Source organism: Zonotrichia leucophrys, chromosome 5, assembly GCF_028769735.1.
Source record: "Zonotrichia leucophrys gambelii isolate GWCS_2022_RI chromosome 5, RI_Zleu_2.0, whole genome shotgun sequence".
Taxonomy (NCBI): domain Eukaryota; kingdom Metazoa; phylum Chordata; class Aves; order Passeriformes; family Passerellidae; genus Zonotrichia; species Zonotrichia leucophrys.
In genome coordinates, this window is record NC_088175.1 from 4,887,019 (window position 1) to 4,902,820 (window position 15,802).

The window sequence follows — 15,802 nt, forward strand, 5'->3', positions numbered from 1 at the left end:
AACAGGAGACTACTATTAGGGCCACTGTGTCAATAATAAAAATCTCAGAGGGAAAGAAGAGTCTATTTTACCATCTGGTGTTGTTAACAGGAGTGCAGGAGAAGCTGGGAGTGATGAATAAAGGGGTGGTGTATGCTCTGTGGGATTATGAAGCCCAGAACAATGACGAGCTGTCATTCCACGAGGGCGATGCCATCACTATCCTGCGGCGCAAGGATGACAATGAGACGGAGTGGTGGTGGGCCCGCCTCAATGACAAGGAAGGCTATGTGCCTAAAAACCTCCTGGGGGTAAGTTCTTTACCTCTCCCTTCTATTTGTCACCTGCACCTGAAGTAGGAACAAAAGATGGATCTTTAGTCAGAATCCCTCTGTGCACCATTCGCAGCACATGGAAGTGGTGTAAAGCAGATTATTCTCTCTGGCCTCTGTGCCATTGTAAACAAACAGGAGAGGCTACTGTTAGACTGGTGCTGGTTGGCATTGAGCAAGTTAGTGTATTTAATATAGCTTATGCTTTAATGAGACTTTTTTCTCCTCCTTGGATAAAATATAGAGCCCTTATGGAAAATATGGTGGCTCTATTAGGCAGTTTGAAGCCTTGGTTCAGAAAGTTTTTGGGAAGGTTTTTAATACCTGACACAAGATAAGGACATAGGTGTGTGTGAGTTTAAAACAGGAGAGCCTTGAAGATGACAACTGTGGGCACATTGTTTATGCTGCTCAGACAGATGGAACACTGTCAGGAGAGGCCAGGAATGTTAGGTGACTAAGTAGAGAGCTACTGAGGACAAAATGCATAAGAGAACCTTACAGAGCAGGAAATGAGCTCTCTGGAGTGTTCAACAGGGAATTTCTGTACTTATGTAAAAGCATCCTTTGTCTGTTCTGGATCTTGAGCTAAATGTACCATGTCATTTTCAGAGCAGCCATGTTGCTGCCATTGGCAGGAGTAAATCAGCCCTTTTCCTCCTGCTCCTTGTTTTTCAGGAGTGGCCTAAGAACACCCTCAAGCTTACAAAAACCCCACCCCCCAAAACACTTCATCACTCAGTTCTGCCTAATAAGTTCTGCCTAAAGTACCCCTTTAGTTATAAATTAAGTTGGTATTAACCATGCAAAGCCTAATACTGTTATTCTGTTTTTTTTAGTTATATCCACGAATAAAACCTCGACAGCGAACCCTTGCTTGAATTCAGTTGTACAACAGTGCAGTACCATGCTGGTAACTGGAAACTTAGAACATACACTGGAGCCATCATTTTTGGTCATTTCACACAGAGAAATAAAACTATGATATTTAGTTTTAATGGTGCTTTCTCTTGTTAAATGGACAGCATCCACGATTTCCAAGATCTGCAGTTTGTAACGAGGATTGTTTGTGTGACCAGCACTGAGGAGGAGAGCGATGCCTCCGCTACCGCCAGTGCTGCGCCAGCTCTCGTCTCACGCGGTGTTTTCAGTCAGAGTTCCGTGGTAGGAGCTTCCTTGTGTTCCATGTTCAGAGGTGTCATTTGCAGAGTGCAGATGCACTGTCCAGTTTGCTCCAACCCCCCACAGCAACTGTCCCATGTCGGGATTTTGGGTATTTCTGTTCCATACCAGTGAATGTTGAGTTCTCATTACCGATCAACTCTTTGGGTTCTAGGACACAAGATCTTCACCTGTTACATGCATAATTAAGTAGTTACCAAAGCTTGGTGAAGGCTAGGATTTTAGGTGGCAACATAGTAAACACTTAAATCCTAGTCTGGACAACCCCAACGAAAGCTTTACCTAGTCTAGCATCTTGCAGTATTTGCATTTAGAATCAAGCTAGAGAACTAACAAAAACCAACAGTATTTGTACACTTCTCAAAGTCCCTACACAATATTCACTTGGTGTTTTATTTTCTTATTATTCAGCCTACAGCACCGGTGTTACCTCTACGAATGTAAAGGTTCCCCTACTAACCCCCCGAGCTCGTCCAGCCTGGACACAACAGTTAGTACTGAAGTTGCAGCAGCTTAAGGGATCTGTATGTCTGCAGGGATGAAAGTGCAATAGTTGAAAAGGGTAAGAGTCTGGTAAGGGTTATATACTGTGTCACCTGAAGTCTGCCTGAGTAGTCAGTCTAAAAGAAAATATGAAGGACTGGATAGAAGTAGAGAAAGAGGGTCGTGTAGATGCCAAGTGGAGGAGAAGAAAGAAACAAGGTTTAGAGAAGGATTTAAGAAAGGCAATAGCTTATTTGAGGACAGTTTCTGTGGTTCTTGGCAGCCTACAACTGCTGCCAAGGCAAGTTATGCAATAACCTGTTCCACTACATTGTAGTTTCAAGCAAAAAAGAAAAACCCCACAAACAGGCACTTCACTGGAATTTTAATTGTACATGATTTTATATACCAAAAGTATATTTTGAATTTCCCGTTATAAGTTTTAGCCATATTTCTTGTAATTTTCTCCCATTTAACAGTATGCAATTTGATTAACTCTTCATGTACAAGTTCTGTGTATAATTTATATATCCATTTCTGCAGTGCTGTAACTTGCTTTTACCACAGGTCAGCATTAACTGTATATATTGTGGTGAAAAGTGAAAGGGTATTATTGTTGAAGAATTTGCTACATGAATGTGATGATTTCAAGAGCCTATGATACACTAATTCAGAGAACATGTAAATGTGCACAATAAAGTACTGCTAAGGCATGGCTGCATTCTCCACTCTCTTTATAGAGGTCTCAACAGCAGATGTGGCTTTGGTCAGAGTCTGCATGAAAACACTGATTGTAGTTTGCCAAGGTTACAGCTGACAACCCACTTTTCCTCCTTGTTTTATCAGCTTCACTGAAGATGTGCTTACACACTAGTATCCCAGTATTCCAACTGGGAAAAGTTAACTTAGAACTAAAATTAGTGTTTTCTTTAGAAATAGTGAAAATTTTTACAGTTCAGAGACTATGGTGGCCATTACTAAAGAAGTTGTATATTACAAAATTAAATAACACCTTTTTTTAAATAAGTGAATTAATTTATTCATATTTGTACATTAAATTGTATACAATTTCAGATAGCATTACAGTTAGATTAACAAAAGCTCATTACCAAAAAAGAAAATACAAAACTAAAAATTATTCTGGAAGCTTATTACAGAAGTGAAGTTTCACGGTCGAGTTCATACAAGTCAAATTTGGTGGTATTCAGTGAAAAATTTAGATGTTTAAAAAAACCCATGTGATTTCTATAAAATCATATCTAAGGCAGATTTCTTTTTGTACATTGATTTTAAACATTTGGATAGAGGGAAAAACCTGAGATCTATACCCAAAAGCTATTCTCTGCAGAAGAGACATACACATTTGTTTGCTTCCTGTAGCAAACAGTATATATAATGGTTACTATAAAAGTTGTGCTGTACATTAGCTGTAGTGCAGGTCACTTTCATATTAAGTGCCAGTAAAGGCTTAACAAAATATACAAAGTCTTAAAAGGTGAGGCTGTTTAAAGCATTAACTGTATACATATTGCACACTACCGTGAATACTCATGGTTCAAAAAAATACTCACATTGCATTTGCCAGTTCTTACATAATGAACCACGCTGGAATGAGAGAGAGAGTCAAGAACAGCAAATATTTCCAGCTGTCAAATCAGCACAAAGTGAGAGGCAGGTCTGTGGAGGCTGGTGTCTGTGTGTGCCCCCAGGAGGCCACAGCTGCAGTTCTCACTGGTCCCGAGACTCATAGAGAAGTTTTGTTGCCTAACAGAAAGGGAAAATGCCAGTGTTAACTGAAGTTTCACTTGTAGCCACCTTATCTGCTTCCCACCCCTCCAAAAACCTCCTTTAAATCCTGGGCTTTAAATTCTTCCTTGTTTTCCTCCATCTGAGGCCTGTACTAGCATTCAGGAAGTGCTGAATACACTTGCATGGTGATCTAAGTTTGAGCACCTGTGCTGAGCACAGTAAAGGTTGGAGTAGGGGCACCTGGGGAGTTCAAAAATGGCAATAAAGCAACAAAGAGCCACAAACCTGCCCATACACATTATAATGACAGTTCTGATCAGCAACTGATCAGCTGACTGACTGGAATGTGGCTTTGGTTTTTTCCCTCCATAACTTTTATTTACCAAATACCAACCTTCAGTTTCATTACCCATGCAGGGCCTAGCACCAAAAGATTAAACTCTTCCATTTCCAAAATCAACAACTTCTTTAAATCTTCATGAAGCAGTAAAAACAATTAGCTGAACTTAGGGTCAAATGAGTATTTCATAGTGCACATTCTTCAGCCAGTAAGAAAATCCAAGGAAATTTAAAGCCAAATTCTTAGTTCTTTTCATCATACATACATGATGAAAACATACATGAGACCTTGGGAAACCCTTCAGTGCATAAATTCTGTGTGTGCATAAATTGTGCATAAATTCTTCCTGTCTCTGAGCAGAAAGCTAAAGTCATGTTCATTACACCCAGCCATACCTTCTGTTTTCCAAGCAACAAGGCCCTGAAGTCCTTGATAAAAAAATAACAGAAACACTCCCTAGGCTGAATGCTCTCTCTGGTGCTGCTGAACAGCCTAGGTAAAGATTTTATTCAGCCTTGTCTAAGTTTTGGCTGCTTTGCTTACCTTATGCATAGCTGCCAGCCAGGCTGCTGACAGCTTCTTGTTACAGCTGAAGTCTTCACCAGCAGTAAACTTCATCTGCATCACCTCCTCTGACCCTGGCACCTTGTACTGCAGGACCATTCCTATGGCACGAGTGTTGCCTCCTGGAAAGAGAAACAACATCTGGAACAGCAGCAGGTTTTACCAACTAAGTAACACAGCATTTTCCAGCTCATGGGTATGTTTGGAGAAATGTGCTCACTGCTCAGTTCAGAGCACAAGTAGCTGCTGGATCTGAGGAGCTCATGACCACAGCTTGTTAGTGCAGGCAGTGGAACCTGCAGCCTCCTATTGCTTCATTCTCTCTGCCAAGCACCAAGGCAGAACCTGCATCAGCCTTCAGGTAAAGCCACACACCTGGAACACCTTCATGATTTACTAGCACCATGTTAAGACACCGTTACCACAGTTTCATACAGTAGCCTGCAGTCTGTAGGCTTAGGGTCCAATCAAACTGATGGCAAAGCAGGCAGCAGTCCCTCCAAACCTGGCAAAGGTTGGAATGGTGCTTACATAAGAGAGAACAGCTGGCAACATCATTTACTTCCTGAAGGAAATTGCTGCCAAAGACTGCTCTGCCAAGAGTGCATAAGCGAGGTGTTTGCTTCTCTCTTACTGAGGCTACAGAGATGAAGATAAACCAAAGCAAAAATACAAACATTTAACAAGAACTTTTAGAATGACACATTACTGTCATTACTTCCTGCAGCAGTGGAGCATAAACTCTCTCTCATAAGCTCTAGGAACAGCACTAGCATACACAGGACACTTCTTACAAAGCTCTTTTTAGAAGTGTCTGCATGAGAGGGCCCCTGGAGGCTGTTACTGCAATATCTGAGGAGCCAAAACAAATCACAATCTAAGCCAAACTCAATCTAGTTAGTGCTGTTAATGTACCTAACCCAATCAGAAGCCCACAGCAGGATTTATAAAAGAGCTACTTTCTACTGTCCTAGGATAAATGGAAATTCAACTTCATCAATGGCTTCTCTGCACCTACTGGTCAGAATAATGGATTAAGGGTCTACTGAAAGATAAACCAGTGGAAATCACACACCCACAGCCTTGACCAGCTTGCCCATGTCTGGCATTACTAAGACAAAATACACCTTGCACAACAAAGAGGCCTTTCTTTTAAAGTTGTGTAAAAGCAAGCCAATAATTAACAGTTTCAGTGCAAAGCCTTTCCAGACAGCACACAGGGAGTATATTCATTTCTAGTATGCCAAATTCAGCAACCTGCTAAGTAGATGATCTGTAATATTGTGTACTACTGCAGATAGCATTTCTCATCTCTCCTCCCAGCACGGACAACAGCACTTTGGTCTAAAGAAGGCCTTGAGTACCTTAGTTCTCCTCCAGAGTGTTACAAAACATTCACTCTTGGTTTATTAAACAGACATATGGGAAGGAACAGATACGTGTCAGACTCAAACATAACTCAAGTTGAACAGCAATTATGGATCAAGCAAATAATCAGCACTGCAGAGAAGAAAGAGGTGAGGGGGCCATGGCATGCTTGGGTGAGTCATGCTGAAAGGCACTGCAGATACCTTCAGTAACAGGCTGGCTCTCCAGGAGGCTGGTGTAAGTGTGAATATCTTTTTCTACCATCAATAAGGAAGGCAGGCAGAAAAGAGATAAAGCAATCAGAAGAGTAGTGAACAAGGAATTACAGGAGCACTAAGTGACTCAGCAATATACCTGGGTGATTTAAATACCAAGGTAAGTTTATTCAAGTTAACATGCTGTACTGACTGAATAATGCACAGATGGGCTGTGCAATTAGAAAAACCCAGCAGTGACAGAAGTGTTGATAAAGAACAATTATTGAAATTCCTGACCTTGTTTGTTCTCATTTCAGTCAATTCATATTCAGGTTCATCCTGAAATACTCTAAAATCTGGTAAGAGATGGGGCAGTAAGTTGCTGCACTCCAATTTAGATGTTACCAGTTTCATTTGGCCACCCCTTTGTCTTGAATTAAATTAAGAAAGGATAGTTGAATTATTTACTCTCCCTCCCCCATTTCATTCTGTTAACAATGTTTGAACCAGTCCAGGCAAAATCCCAGCTGGATTCTGAAATGGAAGCTACCAAAGACTAATAGGTCCCTCCTGTAAGCTCTTAAATCAGTAAATGTTTGTACATACCCAAAAGAACAGGTGACAACCACCCTTACTCAGGTTTATCAAGAGTCTCTCCCACATTAAGGCTGTGGGGGAACTTCTAAATCTTTAGGTGTTCCCCCAAATCCCAGCAGCCACATAGGACAGGGTCTCACAGACTGTGCTCTATTCTGAGGGCAGTTGTAACCAATAGTTAAACACTGAATTCACTGTCTAGCTCAATAACTGCAGCTTCATTTTTTTTTCTTAATATTTCATTTATATTAAAAGAAAATATTACCTCCAGGAGTAAATCCCTCTGTAAGTATCTGAACAGTTGAAATCTGTATAATTTCAATTTCATAATGGCTGTCTCCATCCAAAACCAGGTATCTACATAATAGAAGAAAAATGTTTTTTTCAGGTTTTTTTCTACAATATCAAGTCCAAATCAGAGGAAAAAAATAATCTCTCAGTGACGCTGCTTATGTGTTCTTTGGGGCAAGGAGTGATAGAAATCAAGCAAAAAATGTTACTTTTCATTGGAATTTCACCCTTCCAATACATTCTGATCCACACTGTTAGTAAATTCAAGCAAACATTCCAGTATTGCTGGATCTACCCTTTCAATCTGATTACTCTCTCCAGTATCCTCAGGGCATGTTACTCTCATATTTTTTTTAGGTTATTATGTAAGAATAGAGCTGTAAGTACATCAATGCTACAGTTTACAAGTGCAGTTTCCATCAATCTTTCTCACCTCTGGTTGTTGGAGAGTCGACAAACCATGAGCTCAGATTTATCAGATGTTCCCAGAGTTACAAAGAATGTAGCACCTGGAAAGAAATGGTTCAGTATTCTAATACAGAATTCAAGAAGCAACATTCAAGTATCAGAAAGAACAGCTAACTTTTACTTACTAATGCACTGAATTGAGTGAAATAAGAGAATAACTGAAAAATTAAACTGATTAACATCACAAAACACTCAAGTATAAAAAGCTGATCTTTAATTATCATGTTCTGACTTACAGGACCTTTCACATACGCTATGCTATTTCTCCCATGTGTAGAAATGCAGATGATATCCAAGAGGAATCTTTTAAAAATGAGAAGAGATTTGGAGGTGGCAAAGACAGGCAATTACTGTAACACAAATGATTGTTTCTGTATTAAAAAACCCAATTTATTAGCAGGATGTGACCTTCAGTTCTATGCTTAAGAAACTATAAAGACATCTCTTTTTCATTACTGAAGGCTGGCTCAGTCTTATTGTGAGGTCAATGAACTTCAGCTTTCATGTTGATTCTTCCCCCTCAAAACTGCTTTGGCAAGGGCAAAGTCACTGTTGCTGCACTGGAGAGGTGACTCAGAACTCCAACAGCCCTACACGCCCGACCCCTTTGCTTCCTCCATGCCTCATGTTCCCTGTGTTACCCAATACTGCTGGCCTGGGAAACGAAGAAAACAACATCCAGCCCTGCCCAATGGTCTGCAATCCATCCCCATAACCTGAACCATGCAGCCCTGGAGCTTCACCTCCTTACTTGCCAGCTCACCCAGGCTCACTGACCCCAGCACAGAGCCTGTGCTGCTCAAGTGAGACAGCAGCACCAAGGCTGGAGAAGGACATTACAGCCACCACTACCACCTCTCTGACCACCATCTGTGGCTCTACAGCAAGGCACATGGAACAACTTCAGAACATGAAAGCAAACAGGACAAGATTTAAAAAAAACTTCTTCAATTTAAAAGATGGGATTTAAAAACTCGTCTACGCCCTCATGGTAAAGCAGAGTGAAGAATGATTTATGTGCTCCAGGATGAGCACACTCCCTTCTGAACCCAGGATCTCCCCAGGAACATCCTTGCCCATCACATGTGGGGCTTAGCTTACCCATTATGCACACAGGCATCATGCTGAGAGATCATCAAAAGGCACTGAAGGATCACAGACTATTTTAAAAACTGAAGTTTCAGCTTTCTTAATGTAACTGGAACATGAATTACTGTATTGTGAAGGTTTAAACCTACGGAAAATTGAGTACTCATGATGATCTGCCATCAACCACAGCTGCAGGCCATGGACAAGATCAAAGCTCTCAGATGAAGCTTGAAACAAGCACTCTATCTTGTTTGAAAATGTTAAAATATTCTCTCAAGTATTTTTCATCCTTATTTAATGTAACAGGAATATGATTAAAAGATGCATTATTTCAAGGAAAATGCCAACTGCACACTCATCTGTTCTCACAGGTATTAAAAATTTATCTTTAATTAAATCACTCTCCATCAAGACCAAGAAGTACAAACTGAGAGGTGCAAACACTGACTACGAAGTGTGAACCTCTCTCTGAATAAACCCCTAACACAAAATCACTAACTGCAAAACAAGAGGCACAGCAAAGAGGAAACAAAACCACAGCTTGTTGGACAAGAAGCACTGCTCTTGCTGTTCACTGGAATTTGAATAACCACAACCAGGACTCTGGGTTCTTACCATTCATGAGCACTTTGAGCTGTTTGTCGTAGAACTCGGTCTCCTTCTGCGACACCAGGGCGCACTCGGCGCACTGCCGCACGGGGTCCACGAAGCACATGCGGGGCAGAGGCACTTTCTTACTGCAGCACTTGTCACAGAAACACTTCCCACACCTTCTGCAGTGATGCTACAAGCACGAGAGAACACCTCCTTTACTAAGGAAACTAAGAGGTTACTACAAGTTTCTCAGGTGTGAAACGTGCAAGCTGAGGGACAGGGAGAAGAAATGAACTGTTACAGGAATCTCTGAAGGTTGGACACAAAGGACTGAGTATGATATGAACAGCAACACTCTAAGCATTTGCTGGCACTCTGTAAAGATGCTTCTGGAGCAAAAAAGAGGGTCCTCTGATTTCCAGAAAATCCTTCACCTCCCTGTCAATAAAAACCCATGAGAAGAGAGGTTTCCAGGTCCCTTCACACTTCTGGCAAAAGATCTTGGAAAACTTCAACTGAAGTTTCTATTCTTCTTCAACTAAAAATACTAATTATTCTCTTTTAAAACTTATTCTCTCTTTTAAAACTTATTCTCTTATTCCCATGGGAAAAAAATCTAAGAATCTTCATACTTAGAACCTAAAGCTATTCCTTTTATCAGAAGCATCAGGCAGCACAGCACAAATCCAGGGAAGTTGTGAAACCAGACCGAGTATTGCAGTGTGTTTCACAGCCCCTAAATCTGCAACCAGTGGCCTGTGCTCCAGATCAGGGGTGTGACAGTGCCAGCAGATCTTCCTGATGCAAGTTCTCATGACAGAACAAGTACTCCCAGGCAAGCAGGAACTCATCTGTGGCTCAAAGCAACCCTCAAAGTTTGGTACAAGGAACTGGTAACACTGCACTTTTGGTCAGTGTTAGGCTTTCCTTCCAAATGTTCTGCAAAATTCTCTGGAGTACCTATTTCCCAGGGCTACCTCCAATTGCTTCCCACAGCTAACACAAGGGAAACACAGCAGCTTGTCAACTGGTACAACATTTGAGTGTGTCTGGTTTAAAATTCCTCCTTCCCTCTCCCTCCAAACAATTAAATTAAAAAACATGAACTATGTCACTGCACTACAAGTCACACTTTCACATCTTTCTTCACTTTTGTAAGCCTGTGCTAACAAAGTGTCAATGTAATTATACAAAGAAATTATGTTCCCTCCTAAAAATTACTGCTGGCCTTCTTTGGGAGGGTGCTTTGCAGAATTCTCCATGTCATATTCTGCACACCAGTCTGCATTCCACAGTGACCTCTTACCATTAATAACAGAATGTAATGTTAGTGTTTTCTCTTCATCCAGTGAGCCTAATTATGTAGTTTTCACTTTCTACTTTAATTGGAATTTCTCTCTTCCAAACTCAAGACAAATCCTGGTTTACTTTTCAAAATATGTCAACGGCAGTATTTTGCAACACTTACTGCTTCATATTTCATGAATTTATCTTACCTTTCTAGTTATGAAGTCAAATTTTGTATCACACTGCATACATCTTGGGCACTAGAAAACAGTACAAATTAAGATTAGTCTATAATCTTTTTAAACCTTTAATTCTACCACCATATACAAAGAATTAGCTTCATATTATGCCCCATAAAGAAACACCTCCACAAATTTCCATCTCTTATCTTTTCACCATGAATAGCTTTCATTTAATATTGATGTAGCAAAATAATGTCATCTCCATTTGCAAGACAAAAAAAAAAGCTGCCAAACTTCCCCCTAATGAATAGTGCATCCTGCCAGCAGGCAAAAGTACATCTAAGAATTATTTACCATTCAAACATTGATAATGTTTGGCTATCTAGACAGTTCCATATTCCAGAATCAACTGGTTTTATGTAAGTTGTCCTCACTTTACTCTACTACCATGCTCTGCTGACTCGCCAAAACATTGTTTACACAATTTAATGCTCTCAATACTCACACATTTTTGAAACATGCTAAGAGATACTTGGTTTTCTTCCAAGCCACCAAGACCTAATGCTTATTCCAGCTACAAAAAGTCACTTCCTGAAATATCTCTTTCCTAAAACAAACTTACACCCACACACTCCTTTCGAAAAATGGCAGAAAAAAATTGAAGGAGTTTCTCCCTTCCAAGTAAGTAGAGTTTAAGGGGTGACAGTTTTGACTGTGTTAACAACCAGAAAGAAGTGATCAGTGACACCTGGACAATCAAAATTTTCTGTATAGAAAGTCACCTACCAAAAAGTTGATACCCAACCCTTAGGTCACTGGATTTTCAACAAAACTTTACATCTTTTTATCTACCATATCAAACCCCAGTGTCTGAGGCTTATAATGTGATTTTTGCTGTATTTACTAGCAAATATTAATGCAAAATTATGCCTGGTTAGAAACTGAAACTCCTCAAAGCAGACTATCTCAGACTACAGCAGAATGTCCTCTTCACCACATGCCCTGAGCTGAGCAGGTGCTATTTGCTAAGCACACAGTAATCACCCTTTGCCTTTAATTAACACATTTCAATACTTAACCCTTTTTCTTCTATAAATCCCCTCAGGTTACAACAGCTTCTATTCAGGGACTTTTGCTCCAGCAGATACTCAATCACTGTCACAAATCCAACAGCTGCAGCCAAGAAAATATTACAGCAGCTAAATTAAAAATTCTCCAGAAATTTTTCATGTCCTTTTCAAGTGCAAGCTTGTTAATAATTGGTGATAGTTTATATGAAAGGCTCTGCTGTCTAAACAGCCATTTAACACATTAGACAGTAATGGCAGTCACTGCAGTGGAAGGTAAACACCTACTTGCAGAATTTGTTACAACAAGCTGTTTCCAAATCCCACACAGAAGAGCACTGGAAGTGTTCCTGAATTGCTTTAACTAACACTGAACTGAGGCATCCAAACACAGCTCTTCACAATGGCTGCAGAAAAGCTTATTTCAACACTCACTGATAAATAATGTCAGCGTTGAGCAATTTCAGCACACACCAGGTTTCACCTCTGTAACAAGTAGAACTCTACAGCTAATGTCATCTTCTGCTCTACCTGGTTTTAATTTTTGACATGTAGCTTAACAGCTTCCCTGGGAGCTGGTCCTGGCAATAATTTTGGTATGCCTTCAATTCACCCGAGTTCTAATTATTTTTCATAATGAAAATATTTGGGAGGTTATTGGTTGGGTTTTGGTGGTGGGGGGGGTTTTTTAGTTCGCCTGGGCTGGGTTTTTTAATTTGTTTTTTGCCAAAAGGCAGAAAGCAAAAGTCACAACCGAGAGGGAAAAAAAAAAATCAAACCCAAACTCTTCCAAATACCGTTCTACATAGATTTCATACAGAATGCCAGGCTAAACATAAAAGTGGTTTTTAGGAAGGAACAAAATTATCCATCCTCTTATTTAACACAAACTATAGAAAATTATTTCTGAATTCCAGACCCATGATGATTGCCCTGCCTGATACAAACAGCAGTCCTAAATAAATCACAAGTCAAGTAGCACATGGTAGCTGGCATTGCAAAATAGGATTTTCTTAGGAAAAAGTTCTGACAGAAGCAAGCTCAAGATACTGTTCCTTCGAGGTATTTCTGCTTTAAGTAACCAGAATGGAGTGAACCATTTGCATAATGTCAATTTCTGCTTTGCCTAGGACAAGATATTTATTGAGAACATCTTGAAATGTGAATTCTTCCCATTCACCCATACACTGACATAATCAGAGAGTGACTAGCATTTAATTAAGTTTTATTGCTTGGAGGGGTTTTATCACATTAGCAGAGAAGGAAGCACAGTGTCCAAGTTACTTCTCATGTCTTCAAATAAAAAGATGTGAAGCAAGAAATTAAGTAAGAATTCATGTCAGAAGTACATTCATTTCATGTGCAGTCAAGCACCAATGGCAGTATCAGATTACAGATTATCAGAAAGAGGAAAATGGAAGAACCTTCAACAGCTGTTGGATCTTGGCATTAATTTAAAAATACCAACAGCTGGTTCATTGCAAACTTGTCATGGATTTGCTCAAGTGTGAGAACTTATTTCCATAATCCCACAGATCCAGCCAGAGGTGAGGATCCCATGGATGGCCAGGAATCTGTAGTTACACTCTGCATGCTTTATTTGCATAAATAATAACAGAGTGATTCAAGAAGGGATGCTTGGGAAGCCCCGGCTGAGCTCCCTAACACAGGGAACCTCTGCAAAGGAGGAAGTTCAGGGAATCCCACGTGGCAGAGGGGGAAAGGGCAGGACGCACACCCAGGGCAGGCAGAGCTCGGCTGCTCTGACCCTGCCTGAGCCTGGCTTTGGCCAGGAGGGCTCAGCTCCCTCCTGCAGCAAGGAAGGAACCCTCCCAGCACAGCTGGCAGCTCCTCAGCCACGGAAACATCTGGTGCACAGCTGGACATCACAGGGTTTGGCCACCTCTGCCGGCAAACTGACACATCTTACTCAATTTCTAGTCCAAGCTTTCCTTAACAGAAATATCATCAATTGAGCTCTGCTGGTGATTAACAAAGAAATTCTGAGTCAGACAAGGCACATGCAGATGCCAACATCCTAAGGTAAATGATGCTCAGCACAGACTTTCATAAATCCCCCTCAACTCATTACCTCTACTACAAAAAAAATTACTTTATAAAGTAAACTTTTCAGTAGTCCTGCTCCAGCCTTGCATTTCAAATTCCTCACAGCTACCGATATTATAAGACTGTATAATCTTGTAATAAAAAAATTTAAAACTTAATTACATTTCAATGCTGTATAAGCTGCACAAAACTACCAACTGCCATCATTATTAGGTGGCCTTAATTTAAAAAAATAAGCCAGTTGACTCTTGCATAAGAAAAATAAATTTACTGGATTTGTGAGTGTTACTGGCTGCACAGCAAAAGCCAATGGATTTGAAAAGCCAGATCAGAATTTGTTAATACCACTCAAGGTCTTGGACACAGACCCTTCATTTTTAATTATGTCTGACATGGTAACAAGAGCAAGCATTCTCAACTAATTCATTGCCTAGGTAACCCTGTGTCTTTAAATTTAATTGTTCTTAACAAAAACTTGGGATTTATAAGCTTCCCCGTGTATCACATACCTGCTTTATTTAAGGCAAAATTTTGCAACATATTTGGCAATTGTTAACCAAAGGGATGTCAGAACTCTAGCATACTTCCAGAAATCTAGTAATTTTTTTTAGTAAAAAAATATTTTACTTCCAGAAATCTAGTAAAATAACTAACCACAAAGTAACAATTCATAGTCTTAATCTTGCATTAACAAATGCATTTTAAATATTTACCTCTGTCACACTTCCTCTCAATAGCAAATATCACTGAGCACATTCAGTCACAATTCAACACCCTCAGCCCATAGATCTGCAGACTACAGGGGGAAAGCTGAATTTTAAGGAGAATGAAATTACAATAGAATTGTAATAGAAAATTCAAACTAACAACACACATCAGACTGATGTAGCTAAAATACACAGACTTAATTCTCTCTGTATATCTAACAAGTTTAATTAGATCCTACCACAGTCCCCAAATAATCTTTAGCTGAATTACACAGAACGTTCTGCCCGCAGAGATACGAGGCAGAGGGAGAAGCTTTGTTCTCCATTCCTGACCGAAGGAGGACTCGGTGTTCCCGTGCAGAACAGCCCAGCACGTCCGGATCTGCCCGGGAACGCTCTGCTGGCTGACCCCGGCTGAAATCCACACTAAATAAATCCTCATTCCGCTCACATGTAAATGCACTGGCGTGTGTCCACGCCACAGAACGCCGGCAATAAATAAATAAACCAACAATGGATTCTATGTTGTTGGTGCATCTGGGTGCTGCGGCTGGCACCAATCAACTCTCGTTATGTGAAATTAAAAATGTCACGATCGCTAAGTTGTTTACTTAATAAGTATTTAAAGCAAAGTTGACTGAAACAGACTGAGCTGTTCAATGGCTGTTTAACCACGAACATTCACACCGGCAGCCAGAAGGGCTGTTCTACCTCAGCCCTATTGCTTCAATAATGTATGCAGTTAGTTTTAAACCAAACCACCTTTATAAGCATTTAAAGCAACACCGCACAGTTCGCTACACTTCTCATCACCAATCGCTCGCGAATTTTCGCGCCGGGGCCGCACAGCGGAGAGGAGCGAGTGACAGCCCCGTCCCTGCGTCCTTTAACCCATCAGCCCAAGGGAAGTGAAAAAGCGGAGGGAAAGGGACGAAGGAACAGGGGGAAGGGAAGCGCGGCGCCCCTGCCCCGGCGGTACCTCCTTGTCGGGCACCCAGGGCGGCTCGTCCAGGCCGAAGGGGCTGCGGGCGGCGCGGTGCTCGGGCACCATGCGCAGCCCGCTGGGGGAGCGCACCAGCTTCTTCGCGTCGCCGCCCGACATCTTCCCCCGCGCGCCGCCGCCGCCAAGGGACGGCCGCGCCGCCGCCCAATGGCCGCGCGGCGCTGCGCGATGGACACGGCACCCAACCAATGGGAAGCAGCAGCTCTCTGGCCCCGCCCACGCGCTCAGGGCTTTCCAGCCAATCCCGTGCCCCTCG

General features: G+C 41.2%; 2 protein-coding genes across 7 annotated transcripts in view; one reads left to right on the forward strand and one right to left on the reverse strand.

Annotated features, from left to right (window-relative positions):
* Window positions 1-2,691, forward strand: part of PPP1R13B (protein phosphatase 1 regulatory subunit 13B) — a 69,713-nt gene extending 67,022 nt beyond the window's left edge. For all 5 annotated transcript variants that reach the window (XM_064713447.1, XM_064713446.1, XM_064713445.1 and 2 more), the window contains 2 exons: window positions 91-290; window positions 1,151-2,691. In XM_064713447.1, the coding sequence (XP_064569517.1) occupies window positions 91-290; window positions 1,151-1,192 (242 nt within the window). In that variant the 3' untranslated portion in view covers window positions 1,193-2,691. The remainder of the gene's footprint in view (window positions 1-90; window positions 291-1,150) is intronic.
* A 298-nt stretch (window positions 2,692-2,989) lies between these two features.
* Window positions 2,990-15,733, reverse strand: ZFYVE21 (zinc finger FYVE-type containing 21). Of its 2 annotated transcripts, XM_064713450.1 has the most exons (8): window positions 15,523-15,733; window positions 10,730-10,780; window positions 9,255-9,423; window positions 7,516-7,591; window positions 7,057-7,148; window positions 6,201-6,254; window positions 4,609-4,751; window positions 2,990-3,740 (listed from the first exon to the last, which is right to left on the reverse strand). In XM_064713450.1, exons 1-8 carry the CDS (start codon window positions 15,643-15,645, stop codon window positions 3,705-3,707), a joined length of 744 nt encoding a protein of 247 aa, XP_064569520.1. In that variant the 5' UTR covers window positions 15,646-15,733; the 3' UTR covers window positions 2,990-3,704. The 2 variants fall into 2 exon arrangements, with proteins under 2 accessions (XP_064569520.1, XP_064569521.1); XM_064713451.1 differs by lacking the exon at window positions 6,201-6,254 and having other exon boundaries at window positions 15,523-15,729.
* Window positions 15,734-15,802: the final 69 nt, after the last annotated feature.